Here is a 13,929-nt window from a genome sequence, read left to right as displayed (position 1 = left end):
AATCTTGGAATGTGTGAAATCAGTAGAGAAGCATGTACATGATTCTCCCAGAACAAGTGGTATTACAACTTTCTCCTTTAGTACTAGAAAGTAGCATCAGAACTAGAATTAAACCAAGTCTCCATACATAATTTCGAACTGCTTAGTTAAGGGGAAAGACATGGCAGTTCACCCAACGTCTATGAAATTCCAGACTTACCAGAAAGTCTTCTTTTGGTGTTTAATGAACCTGGACCAGAAATTACATTTTATTCCCCTCCCCCCCCAGAAATTAGTGAATGGCTTAGTGGGCGCACCCAAGTATCCACTGCATCGCAAGGGCAGTAGGCAAGAAAAAGGTTACTTACCTGCAATACTTGTTTCTCAGGCGTGGGCTTTCTTTCCCAGATTCATAAGCTTTATGAAACCTTTCCTGTAGAAGGGAAACCTGCTGACAAAACGTTCCCTTTTACAGCACTTTTGTTTAAAAGACCTATTATCATAACGAGAAACCCATATAGACAGAATAACCACCTACACCTCAAGAGAAATTTCTTTACTGAAACATGCTCAGTGTTGATCAGTTTGCGGATGAGCTTGCTGGGATGATGCATTTGCCTCGCACTCTCAGTCCTTGGGTACTCACAGCATATGCATTAATCAGTTGTGTGGTCAGACAGCATCCACATAAACTGTTATTTCCTTCAGATTCTTTTTTAAACAGGAAATCCAGTCAAACAGCAACACCCAGATGGCCTAGGAACCTATCACAGCCAGAGAAGAGTCATGCCCAAAAAATGAATATAAACTAAACAGTCTGAGGTGGAATAAAACGAAAATAATGTGAAGAGCGCACTAAAAACACTCTGAAATCAGTTAAAAGAACTGTTCAGTGAAGAGTTTAAAAATCCAAAAGATTATGGTACTGAACCTCAAAGATGAAAAAAAACTGAGAACTTCTAGTGCATTATAGGAATCTTCCCCACAAAAGGACTGAGTACGCATCATTGAGCTGGTCCCATCACAAGAGTCTAAAGAAGATAATGCGTTTTTAGGTCACCTCTGATCCTGGCCTACAAATCTCCTGACAGAAAATTACTCTAAGGTAAAGGAGTCTGAGAATTATGCAATGTTGGAGAATATATTCACGTATAAAAAGAAAGCGGGTGAAGACATTTACACACTAGCGTCTAGAGTATCAACAAGTGCCAAATGTTGGTTAAATCACCGCCTGGTTTCCATGGCTAGAATAAAGAACTTGTTTGGCTAGGTCTTGGAATTTTGAGAATTGGTGAAGAAAGCCATCCTAGTGCTGCTTCCTCTTCCCACCTCTCAACAAACCGGGTTTCATCCCTTCCCAATCTGTTCTTTTCACCCCCTCTCTCTCTCTGAACAACATCACAATACACTTGTCCATCACTTAAGATACTAGGAGAGTATTGTGCCCTTAGCCATCTTTAGATGGACTACGGCCACTCAAGAGAAGCCCAAGATGTATGTGACATAAAAGGGACTCTTGTATTTCTGTGAGTGCCATCAAATTAATTTAACCTGGATGCATTCAGTTTCTTTCCAAATTTCTTAAGAAGGATTCATTCAAATGAGATTTTTCCTTAGCTCATTTGAGTAAAAGAATTAGGACCCTCGGTCTGGCTAGCTGTGGTGAACAGGAGGCGAGATCAACTGTTGACAGATGGAAATGCTGTTAGCTGCACCTCTCCAGACAGAAGCACTACTACTGGCTTTAACTTAAGCACTACTCCAAGTCTATGATCATTATAGCAGGTACTCACTAGTCCTTGCTTCTGAATACTCTGTAAGAAACAAAGAAATGTTGCAGAAGCATTCCTTCAACACAGCATATTTGCTTTAAGAGCTTTTCATCAAGGCCAGATGGAATGTCGGAAGTGATAATCGTTAGAGCCAAATACATATGCCATTCATCTAAGGTGTCCCTCCCCCCCCCCCCCCAAAGTTGTACCCTTTCGGTTTTAAGAGCTCAAAGATTAGGTGTTAATGTCACAGACCACTTATCTAGGAAATGTAGCAAATTAAAAAAAAAAATAAGGATCTCTCACACTAAAGCTTTTTGCTTCCAATACGGAGTAACGAATTGCTTCTAAAGCCACGTTCTAATCATTATCAACCATTGCATACCTATTTAAATGTAACTAGAATGTTCATGGGAAATGCAAGCATGGTTTGTGAAATATAAATAAACATGCTGCACAACTGGCAGTACACAATTGTATTTCCTGTTGCTTAACCGTTTTAAGATCCAGCACAAAAATCAAAACAGACATTCTGGGACAAATCCATACACTAAGATACCAGAAGCAGAGACCCTATGTAGGTATTAACAGGTACAGCAAATCATTAACGTTGGAGAGCACTACTGTTATCCGTCCTTAAAAGGCATCACATTAGAAACACAAATAGCATCTGCAGTTGGCTTTGTGTTACCACTGCAGCTTAGTCAACCACTCCAATAAGGCTTTTTGCAACACGGACAGTATGCATGATGCAGAACAATTCCTTCTCTCTGTGAACAATCATTCACAAAGACATCAGGATTGGCATAGGGAACGTGGTGCGATGATTATTTTTTAAAATAAAATGTTTATAGCAACCATATCTAATAAAAACAAAAAGAAGAAAAAGAAAACATAACACTAGCTAAATGTGGTGGTCGTGTGCTTGCAATAGGAAAATTAAATGTTTAAAAAAATAACTAGGTACAGAAACCCGTTTTAATTTTAATGCACACAACAGGAAAATAAGATTCTTATTAGCTTTGAATGTCTGTAAACTCTAGGCATAGTTTTAACACAACAAAGGACTTAAAAACAAAAAGGATAAAGAATGGCAAAACAAAAGCACTAGCAAAAGTAAAGTATTGGCACACCAGCACTGACACCGAAGCGCACTTTTATTTAGGCAGAAATGCACATGATCACGCAAAATGTCACCAATCACTGTACAAAAGAACCCATGGCTGAAGAGGCATGACGGAGATCCTCGTAATTGGCTCCACCCCCCTCTACGTGGAATGACTCCTGGTGGCCTAGCGCCCTGGGAAACACCCCGCTTCCACCACACACGCAATCTGGACTCCTCTCTGTCCAGGACCCACCAAGTCAATGCCGTCATGCTTCCACACCCTTTGACTTCTCTGAAAGATCCCCACCAAGACGGGGAGGACAGTCACCCACGTACTCGTCAGTAGCAAACTGGGCTACAGCAATGCACTCTATGTTGGCATCACAAAGAAACTGCAATGAAGACTACAAAGAATCCAGAATGCAGCAGCCAGGCTCATCCTGGACATCCACAGACTCATTTCCTCCCACCTCAAACACCTACACTGGCTCCTGGTCAACAAACGCATCATCTACAAGCTTTTGACACACACCTACAAGACACTACACAACATACGACCGGCCTACCTCAACCACCGCCTCACATTTTACGCACCCAGCAGACAACTCTGTTCTTCTCAGCTTGCTTCGCAGCCATTCCCAGAATCCGAAAAAAGCACAGCAGGGTGAAGATCCTTCTCCTACCTCGCAGCCCAGACATGGAAACATGCTACCACTCAAACTCAGACAAACTGCATCACTGAAGCAGTTCAGGAAGGACCTCAAGACCTGGCTATTCGACTAAGCAGCACGCCCGCAACAGCACCTTGAGACCGCAAGGGTGATAAGTTGCGCTATAGAAGTATTGATTGATTGAAGAGGGCTGACTCAATGCCCCATGCTCTATGCTGTGATGTGTGGAAATAAAATGTGAATGACAGCTGAATAGACCAACGGATGAAGGGGGTGTACCCTTAGCCTCTTTATGTATACATATGTGGATGTACGTTTTATGATTTTCTTTTATTACAAGAGGATGGCAAAATAGCTAATGCCATTTTAAAGTCAGAACTAAAAAGCACTCTCAAAGCCAATAGGTATTGTCTATGCAAGTGCTATTAGCTTTGCCAATGTCTTTTAGCCGTGCTGTTCAGAAGTGTGACAGCTGTTCAGCATGGCTAAAAGTTAGTGGTGTACAGCAAAGCAGCCTAGGGTAGTGTAGCGAGAAGTAGCATAGAATAGAGTGGCAGAGTAGAGTGGCATAGCGTAGTAGAGAGAACGAGTGTGGCGTACACCAGAGTGGCACAGAATAGAGTGGCACAGCGTGGTGGGGAGTGGCATAGAGTGGTGGGGAGTGAAATGGAGTCGTACAGACTCGAGTGGAGTGGCATAGAGTGGCAGAGTGCAATGGCTTACAGTGGAGTGGCATAGAGTGGACTAGCACTGTGTGGCGCAGAGTGGAATGTAATGGCATTGTGTGGCATGTTAAGTTGCCAGTGAAATGCTCTATATTACTTGAAAGCCTTGTTAGGGCAAGTAAGTGCTAAGTAATTGTAATTATAACACAATAAATTAACAATTATCTCGCCCTATGTAAACATCTGATGCAGGATTTTGTTAGTGTGTACATCGTTTCTACAAGAACTGGCTTGTTTACAAATAAGTGCTGTTTAGACCAAGAGGGGCTTGTGGACGAGGAAGCAACATATATCATACTGGTTGGGGATAAAGGGGATGGTGCCAGGTAGTGGTAGTGAAAGAAATAGTACCGGAATCACAGCACGATCGGTGGAAAAATACTAATTTGACTGAATGGTCCATGCAACACTCAAAGAAAATGAAGTGACGGCCAGCATGCAATGGCGAATTAGGAGGCAGCATAGAAGACCAACAATGAAGCAAGTGAATGGTAAGCACGGCCAGCTCCGAGCCCACTGTTGTAAACAATACCACTGCAAGAGCAGAGCATGAGACATCTAAAAAAGGAAGGGTATATAGGCAGACTGAAGAGGAGGGGGGTTGATCGCCCCTACTATCCCAAAACTGATCAAGAAAGAAGCAAACTAAAATCCAAAGCAAACAAGAAGAGAAAGAGCCAGTGTAAGTCAGACATGTCTAGACATGCCTGGTATTTCAATATAGCAGCCTCCTTAAAGTGCTGCAAGGCTAAAGTGATACAGCACTCTATAAATCCAAGTAAATGAAGACCTAAATAATGTGTTCAGGAAATTATAACATTGTGCCTTTCATTTTCAGTGATGCGCAGGATTACTCTAAGGGTGAAAGTGACAAAAGTGAAGTTTTAAAAAAAGTATCTTTTTCCTCACTCAAATGATACATCAGCCAACATCGGAGCAGTTGGACACAGACTGAAGATAGGTACGTAATTATGAAATGTATGTAAAAAGAAAAAAACTCAACAGCAATTCACAGCACGAGGGCATAGATAGCATAGCTGGTTGCGAACTGTGCCTGCAACATGCGTGTCCGTCAACATGTCAGGGCACCTTTAAAAATACACGCACTGCCAAAGCTAACAGTTTTTGCCTACGCAAGATCTATCAGTTCTGTCAGTGTGTTTAGGCACTGCGCAGCAGCGCATCCTGCTGTACAACATGGCTTAAAGTCTAGAAAAAGAAAAGGGCTAAGATGTGGCCAGCATTGACTGAGTCATGGCACTTTTTGTTAAGCCATGTCAAGGGAAGCACTGGGGAGGAGAAAGCACCAGACGGGGGCAGGGGAAGTGGTTAGTTGGGGGTGGGATTTCAGGGTGTGGAGGGCAGGGAGAGGGGCTGGGGTGGGCAGAAGATATTGTATCTCAATCACAGTACAGCCGGGAATCTGTGCTTGTTCCATGCTCCAAAGAAAGGAACAGAAGTGGATGTTTGGCTTGTGCTGGCCAATTAGGAGGCAGCCGAGAAGATTGATACAGAAATGAACAAATGGTAAGCAATGGGTGGGCACCAAACCCTTTATTGTAAACAGTCTTACAAGGAGGAGCGCATGCTCCGTCGCAGGCCTGACCAAAAAATGGTGAAAACATGCCCACCAAATATGCTGAAAGAGGATTCAATAAGATAGGGTCATAATGTGAGGCTATACACAGCATTACTCATAGTGCAGCATAACCAAGCAAATAACTTACAAACTTAAGGAAACTTTAATGCTTTGAATATCCCCTATGCACCAAACTAACTAATGAATTACCTCATTCATGACTGTATCTGCCCCAATAATGTAGTCACTGTGAGGCCGGAGACCAGCTAGAGCAGCCGGGGAATTTGGTTCCACTTCCTATTGAAACAAAAAAGACACACGCTGTCAATATGTTAAAGTAAAACATGTCTTGCTGTAACTTCATATTATCATTGTAGATGTATAAATATACTTTCAATAAGAAGCAAGGAAGAAACTTTATTTACCAGAATTGTGCTCATTTTAAGTATGTTTGAGAAGGAACCTGAAGCATGGTGAAGGTGCAAAATGTAAAGAATCAGAACAACATTTTAACTGCTGCAAAAATGTATTATAAGCTGATGACCAGGTGGCACTTAAGACAGACATTGCCTCTATTATGTATCATGACACCATACAGTTGATGAAGTTAACATTTATATACAATTAAGTGTGACATTTGGAAACATTGCACTATAATTAGCCAAAGCATGCTGAATGTCTTGTAATGCTAACATGTGTGAAAACATTTCCAGATTTTAAATGCAGTTATATGAAGGGTGGTTACGCAGTGTTCTTCATACCCAATAGGACATCCATAGCTTGAGTAAACTCTGCTTAGAAGGTTTCAATATATGGCAAGGTGTCACGAGGAACATTGTGGCGAGCTATACATTTTTTCCTTATATTTCAGGGTAGGATCCATGGTAGTATTCAGGGCAAACACCCTCCGTGTAAAAGAGTTCCATTTTGATTAATGATATATAGATTTATCTTACGTGGATATACTGAAAATCTGGCCTAGTGCCTGCCCTCATGGGCCTACACTGGACACCAGTTACATTTAAAGCCTATTGCCCTTAAACAGAGAAGTGCCATTATGATTAAAATGTTCACTATAAAAGGATAATGCCTTATTTTTTAAAATCCGCATACTAAAACAGATTGAGAGTTTTTAAGGGCTGTATATAGTGGTCTGTATCAAAGTGGTTAATTTTTAGTACCATAAGTAACCATGAATTAGAAAAGTCAATGGGTCTAGTCTTGGCAAGCTGGTGCCACAGAATCATTTTGTGTTTGTTATTCTATTGGAAGCATATGCCACAAACAGTGCCTGAACATGTCGGCCATATTCCTGTAATTAAACATTTTTTAAATAAAAAATAAGCACAACATAGACTGATAATAGCACTGAATAGGTGCTGCTTAGCACGCAGATGTACTGGTTCTTACTCGTGCGAAGAAAAGGTAATCCTTCTGGCTTTGTATTGATGTAAATTGAATGTATAATTTACCCTTTTAAGTACTGAGGCTTCTCCCCTAACCAGTCTTGAGCTCATTTTTAGGTTGAGCGTACAAGCGTTCTGGCCTGTTGTAATGTATATGTGGGTTTTTAACCATGCTTACCGCACGCCCATCACTATCACTCGTTCATGGGCTTGCCTTTCAAAAATCCTTTGTCATCATTGGTAAATGATTTAAGTTTGTTCCTCCTTGGGATAGTTTTGTTACCGCCTTGGCCATCGACCCTTTTACATGGATAATTGCACGTTTGCCGATATTTGACTGCGAGCAAACTTATTTTTCCTTTTGTGTCTCTACTTCGCGATCATGGCGGCTGTGGTGCTTTGAAACGGCTTATTGCTTTTCATTTTCAATTTATGTGGCAAGAAAAGTCCAGTTAGGAACTTACAATTCTAATAGCTCGAGCAAACGCGAGAACCATTGCATTGCAAATGCTTGGTAATATTCGAGATCACAAGGAATAATGCCTGCCGCTAATGAGCAATTACTCAGATTACAAAGGACATGTTCCTCTACGTAAAAAAATATTGAATTCTTAAACAGCAAATGTTGCGAAGGCCAGGGCGATCCCTACTGTTGACCTGCTGCCAACAGTTAACCAGAGCGTACATAAGTAAAAGATTGCAGGCCTGGTTTGACAAATTGATAAGACAGCTGATTTGAATGCAATTTAGGAAGGAGGTCATAGGCAATGAGAGGTAAGGCATACACCATTTGGAAGAAACAGAAATGAGCAGCCGCACATGGGATGATGATGTGGTAAGAAAGTATATGACTTACACCTCCTCCTTTTTGTTTTTCGTTTAGCAGCTTTAGAAGCTACATCCATATAGGCGAAGTGAGAGCTGAAAATTAGTCTGTCACAGTTTAAACACCTATTGTATAGAATTTGCAACTGCACAAATGTACATATATAATAGTTACATTAGTATACGTTTTTTTCCTATCCAACTATTACTACCTGTGTTTTTACATCTTTGTGCCCATTTCTTAAGCACCCTTTCTAAATTATTGTGTTGTGTGCATATTCTGAAAAGTCACCATGGAATTAGAGATGGAACGCAATTTGTTTGAGAAAAGGTCTGCTTTTAAGGCAGGATTCTGTTTTCCAATCAAGCAATTAATATTTTCATAAAATTACATAAAAAAATAAACACTGGCTAAAAGAAAAAATATTTTGGGCCTCAAAAATGCACATTATGATAGGAGCTACTAGCATTGAAGAGAACTACTCCTTGGGAGGAGGTGCTCCTTGTTAAACAGCAGAATGCCGTCACTCACAGTGGGGTGACCAACTGCCCCATGCTGAATGCTGCAGTGGGTGGAAGAAATTATGTAAATGATATAACAACAGAACAATGGTTGAAGTGGACTTGATTTAAAAAAATAAAATAAAAAATAAAAAAACAGTATGTAAGTAAATTGTATATTTAATACAATCAAAAGGTTTTGGCTACCACCAGATCTAAACATGATGCACAACGAAATGCTTTTCAGATACTTGTTACAAGCAAGGGGGAAGATTAATCAATAATTGCAACCCTGAGATGAAAAAGTAAATCCTCAAATACAGGTAAAACAGCAAAAGATTTATATGACCTGAGAATACATTGTAGATGAATGTTTCAATAAATATACCTACCAATACATGCCAGACATTTTCATTGGCACCCTCGAAGCTGCAGAAACGAATACTGACACCCAACAAACCCTGCCCACCCCACATGTTACTAGGGGTGACCGATGTTTCTCGCAGTTCCAGTGTCTTGCTACTGTAAACCATCATTTTTACAGGCTTCTCAACGTTTGCTTTTAAAAGGTCCTTCAGAGTGTCATTGTCTTTATTCTAAAAAAACAAAAAAGAAAGAAAGAAAAAAATATTCAAACTGAAAAAATGGCAACTGTACATCAACAGAACAATTGTGTTTAAAAACTCATCTAATCTCGAAAAGGAGAGTATACATTTCAGGAAATAGGAGCTGGAAGACCAAGGAACATTCAAATACAAGCATCAAGGTGTGAAGCTGAATTCTGTTTTTATTTTATTATTTTTGCAGTTTTATCCATTTACAAAAATCATTAATTCAAATTTTCTATTTTTATGTATTTTTCTCTTATTCTTTTTTTAACCTCTAAAAAGGTTATTCATCATGACTCTTGCACGTGTGCTTCATGTAAGTGACTAATCTACCTTTTCTACAGTCCAAAATATTCTTGATCGACTGCTATGGATTTATTGACATTACACCAACCATATGCCTATTGCTTGCAGTCAGTGCATGGTAAAGCAGAAAAGGTTAAATGCAGTTTGATTAGTTTTTTTTTCAAGGTTACAATCATCAACAGCAGGCTACAAAATAGCAATCCTCTTAAATAGTGGGGCTTAAAAGTATAAAAAAAAGGTCAGTAACTCCACAGAAATGGTGAAGTTCTTGTAGTATTTTAACCTTTTCGCTGCTAGGCCTTTCTACCCAGTGCTAAGCCTTATTTTGCTATTTGTGGTAGTTTGTGCTTAGGGATCCACAACTTTTTGTCCACATAAGAAATTCGTGCCAAATTTGTCTCCATATTTCCCACCCCCCTCAGCATCCTGGTGATTCTAAAGATAACCAGGATCTGTGGATTCTCCTTTTAGGGACCGAGAAAATAGCCAAAATGTAGCTAAATGTTTTGGTTTTGGGGGAAAATAGGAAGGAGTGCTCTGGATAAAAACAATGTTTTTCATACAAATGGCATCAATGAACAGGTTTCATAGGCTAAAGTCACCATATTCCCAGCTTTAAGGAACATGCAGAGCTGAATAAAAAATAAAAAATAAAAATTAACCACAGTTTTGGCTTTTTTCAAAGCGGTAGCCCATTTTTCCTATTGTTTGTACTCTTAACTCACTTCCAAGTTCGAGGTGCATACCAATGTGCAACTCATGAGTGATCCAGGAAAGCTATACAGATTTCTTAAAAGTAGACAAAATTCTGAATTCAGAAAGGGGTCATTTGTGTAGATCACTCAAGGTTTTCCCAAACCAACTAACTGGTGAAATAATAAATATTGCCACTTGTGATAATGTATGCATCTGTAACTTTTTGTCACAATGGTTGATTTTCATTTAGGGTTTGTAGTTCCTCCAAGTAACCGAGACACCCAGAGCCAACAACTGAGCTGCACTGTACAATGGTTTTCCATTGTGTACTGAGTATAGACCAGTGCAAATGTTGAAATATGTAGAGCGAAAAATAGGTATCACTGTAACTTATGTATTTGTGAAATGAGCACAAGATAAGGAATTTAGGAGCAGGGGTTATTTGTACATCTCTGAATTTGGAGGTACTCGCACAAGCATGATTTAGAGGGGATTTTTCAAAATGTTTTCTTTCTTACACACTGCTTTACATTTGGAGGGCACACATGCAGTGAAATCCAATTAATAATAATAAATATCCTACTATTCTATGCTCCCACATGGCTTCTGATAAAAATGTTACCTCCCTTGTGTGGTTAGGCCTAGTGCCCGCAACAGGAAATGGTCCAAAACGCAACATAGATATATCACATTTTTCCACTCAAAACAGTTTTTTGCAAAGTGAGTAGCTGTGGATTTTGGGCCATAGCACAGCTGAGACCTAGGGAAACCTAGCAAACTGTACATTTTTTAGGTGAGCCTGGAATATTTTAAGGAGGTCTTTAAAATTGCCTTGCTTCGGGACAAAGCTGGATGATGGGTCTGTAAGAATTTAGTCCAAAAGTACTAGCTTCTATCCACTACCCTACCTAATCTCTGACAGTCGAATTCTCACAATTCCAAAATCTCCTTTTTTAACTTCAACACATACCTAAAGGGACAGTTTTGGGTACCTGGTTACAAACAAAAGAGATAAAGTGACCACAAACAGCAAATAAAATGTTACAAAAAAACCGGCAGAAGTTGTTAAACATAAATTTCATCATGTTTACAGGATTTTTTAGTTCCTTCTGAATAACATCAAGACACAGGTAAATGTGCAACCCTGATCCAACATGGCAGAAGTGTAACCCATCCATTCTTTCAAAAGTTTGGCTTCCGTTTTAACCATGAGATGACAAGTTACCCTTACTCTATTCTAAGGGAGTGAATGAACAAGCTGAGTGTAGCTCAAAGCATACAAATAATATAGTAATTCTTAGTTAGGGTAATGATTTCAGAAAATGTAAAATGTTACTTACACTGTATGGACATGCGCTATCAGGAACTGCTTTAGATTCACATGCTTTGCAACTACAGCAATCTAGTATTGGGCTCTGATGTTGCAACTTGTTTTTATTTGAAGAACCTTGATTCACAAGGCTGGTCCCATGGTCTACAATGCATAGGGACACAGGCTCCACCTCAGCTTCATTTCTATCCAGTGGGTGAGTAGTATGAGTGGAGTACAGTATGAGTTGAAGACAAGTTTACTGTGCAAGTGTAAGTTAGATAGCTAAAAAATTTTTTTTTTTTTTTTAAATCTGTGAACATCACCAGCTTCCAAGGAGGAGGGTGGGCACATGTGAACCTACAGCACTACACTCTATGAACAAATGCTTACAAGGTTCAGTATTATTTTCCATTTGTAGTCTGTGTGGCTGTAGATATCCGCGCGCTACATAGACTTTAATGCAGTTTCAACAGAGCTGTGGCTAGCAGGCAGATGATGCAGATGTTTGGAACACAGCCATTAACAGTTTGGTCCACAACTGCCTCTAGATGTGATAAAATATCCTCTCAGACGTGTTTGGTAAAAGTGTGGGAGCTGACTAAGTGGCTGCTTTGCAGATGTTGTATATTTTAATGTTACATAGGAAAGCCATATTGGCACCTTCTTTAAGTGTGATCTGGGCCACAAGGTCCAGAGGAAGAGCATGTGTTAGCTTAGCACTGCAAGTCTGGATGCACTTTACAATTCACCTCGCGATGCAGGATTTAGAGATGGTGTCACTTGTAAAGTTTGGCAAAAGCCACAAAGAGCTGGCTTGTTTTACGAAATGGTATGGTCCTGTCTATAGATGAGCTCTTCATTAATGCCTACAGTGTGTAGGGACCTTTCAGCTTCAGAGTCTAGCTGTAGAAGAAGACGGGCAGCTCAATGGTCTGGTTGATGTGAAAAGGTGAGAATGCCTTGGGTAGACACTTTGAGTTGGTCTTGTCCTTGTGGACCTGAATGATGGGTTCATAAATCGCTAGGGCTTGAAGCTTGCCAGTATGCCTGAGGAAGGTCATTGCTATTACAAAAGCAACCTTTTATGACAGACTGTAGCCATGCAAGGATTATGTTGAGATTCTACATGGGAGCAGGAGGTGTTACTATAGTCCCTCCATGGATGCCTTCACTACAGGAATCTTAAAGAGGGACACATGTTCTTTATTTTGCATTTACACTCCAACTGCAGCTAAGAGTATGCGGGTTTATGCGATTCCTGTAATTGTGAAGTATAGTAGGTAGCAAATGATATCCTGTACTGAAACCTTAAAAGGGTTTATTTGTTTGGAGACACATTAGTGAACACATATTTTCCACTTGGTTGTGTAGCATGCACACATGCAGGGTTAAATGTTTCAGACAGTATAAGCAAACACTCCTGTGGAAAGCTGAGACAGCCAATCTCCAGAACTTAAAGTGGCAAATTGCTAGACTGAGCAGTTTGGGGTCTGAGCTAACCCTGATGCTAAGTGAGAAGATCCGGCCTCAACAGCAGCTTCTCTGGGGCATGATGGATGTCTTCAGGAGCATGGATTACCAGGGTACTCAGGCTCACAATGGGACCACTTAATTGAGTGCTAGGGACACCTGCTGCATCGTCCTTACCACGTACGGGAGGAGAAGAGAAAAACATAGGCAAATATCCCTGACCAATTCATTGATAGCACATTGCCCAATGACTGCTGGAGGATGGAGGTGAAGTTCTGACATTTTGCATTGCCTGGGGTGCCAACAAGATAGATGTTCAGGCCCCACCTTTGAAAGTACCTCAGAGGATTATTGTGCTTGTTGATGTATCCTGCTGAGCAGGTCCAAAAAAATCATTGTCCACCCCTGGTAACTGTCCCACAAAGAGGTGGACTTTATGGGGGTTGTCTAATACCAGTGCAGAAGGTTATAGGGCATGCGTCCCATTCTTCTTCTGAATGCAGTACATGACAGTCATTTTTTGTGAGGACTGGCCTTACCCAGATGAGCCTGAGGGAGGCTCTGAAGGCTAGACAGACCACCAAGAGTTTGCGGTAATTGTTGTGACTGACAGAATGCTGGGGATTACAAGTGCCCTGAACAGTGATGTAACTGAGGTGCTCCCCCTCCCCACCCCCACCCACTCCCACTCCCACTCCAACAGGGAGGCACTGGTGGGAATGGTTACTTTCGGGTAGAGGGTCAAGAAAAGGGCTGCTGAGCAACAGGTTGCTGCTGTTCAACAAATGCACAGAGTGCAGAGTATAGGCTTTTATCAACACTAAATGTTCTCACTTGCCCTTTACTTGTGACCATTGTTGGAGGGGGTGCATGGAGTCTTGTGTGTGTGAAAATAGCAATGCATACAGGGATCACCCCCAACAGTTTAATTACAGTCATTACTGAAAGAGGATGTCCTGTCGAAAAAAAGA

The 13,929-nt window shown here is 40.6% G+C and overlaps 1 protein-coding gene across 1 annotated transcript in view; it reads right to left on the bottom strand.

Annotated features, from left to right (window-relative positions):
* The window catches only part of GORASP2 (golgi reassembly stacking protein 2), a 256,823-nt gene that overhangs the window by 217,496 nt on the left and 25,398 nt on the right, over positions 1 to 13,929 (bottom strand). Inside the window, exons 3-4 of the mRNA XM_069225319.1 lie at positions 8,959 to 9,162; positions 6,045 to 6,131 (exon numbers count right to left, since the gene is read on the bottom strand). Of these exons, the coding sequence (XP_069081420.1) occupies positions 6,045 to 6,131; positions 8,959 to 9,162 (291 nt within the window). The remainder of the gene's footprint in view (positions 1 to 6,044; positions 6,132 to 8,958; positions 9,163 to 13,929) is intronic.

The sequence above is a fragment of the Pleurodeles waltl genome, chromosome 3_1, assembly GCF_031143425.1.
Source record: "Pleurodeles waltl isolate 20211129_DDA chromosome 3_1, aPleWal1.hap1.20221129, whole genome shotgun sequence".
NCBI lineage: Eukaryota > Metazoa > Chordata > Amphibia > Caudata > Salamandridae > Pleurodeles > Pleurodeles waltl.
Note: the sequence above shows the minus strand (reverse complement) of the source record. Positions and strands in the feature narration are given on the sequence as shown.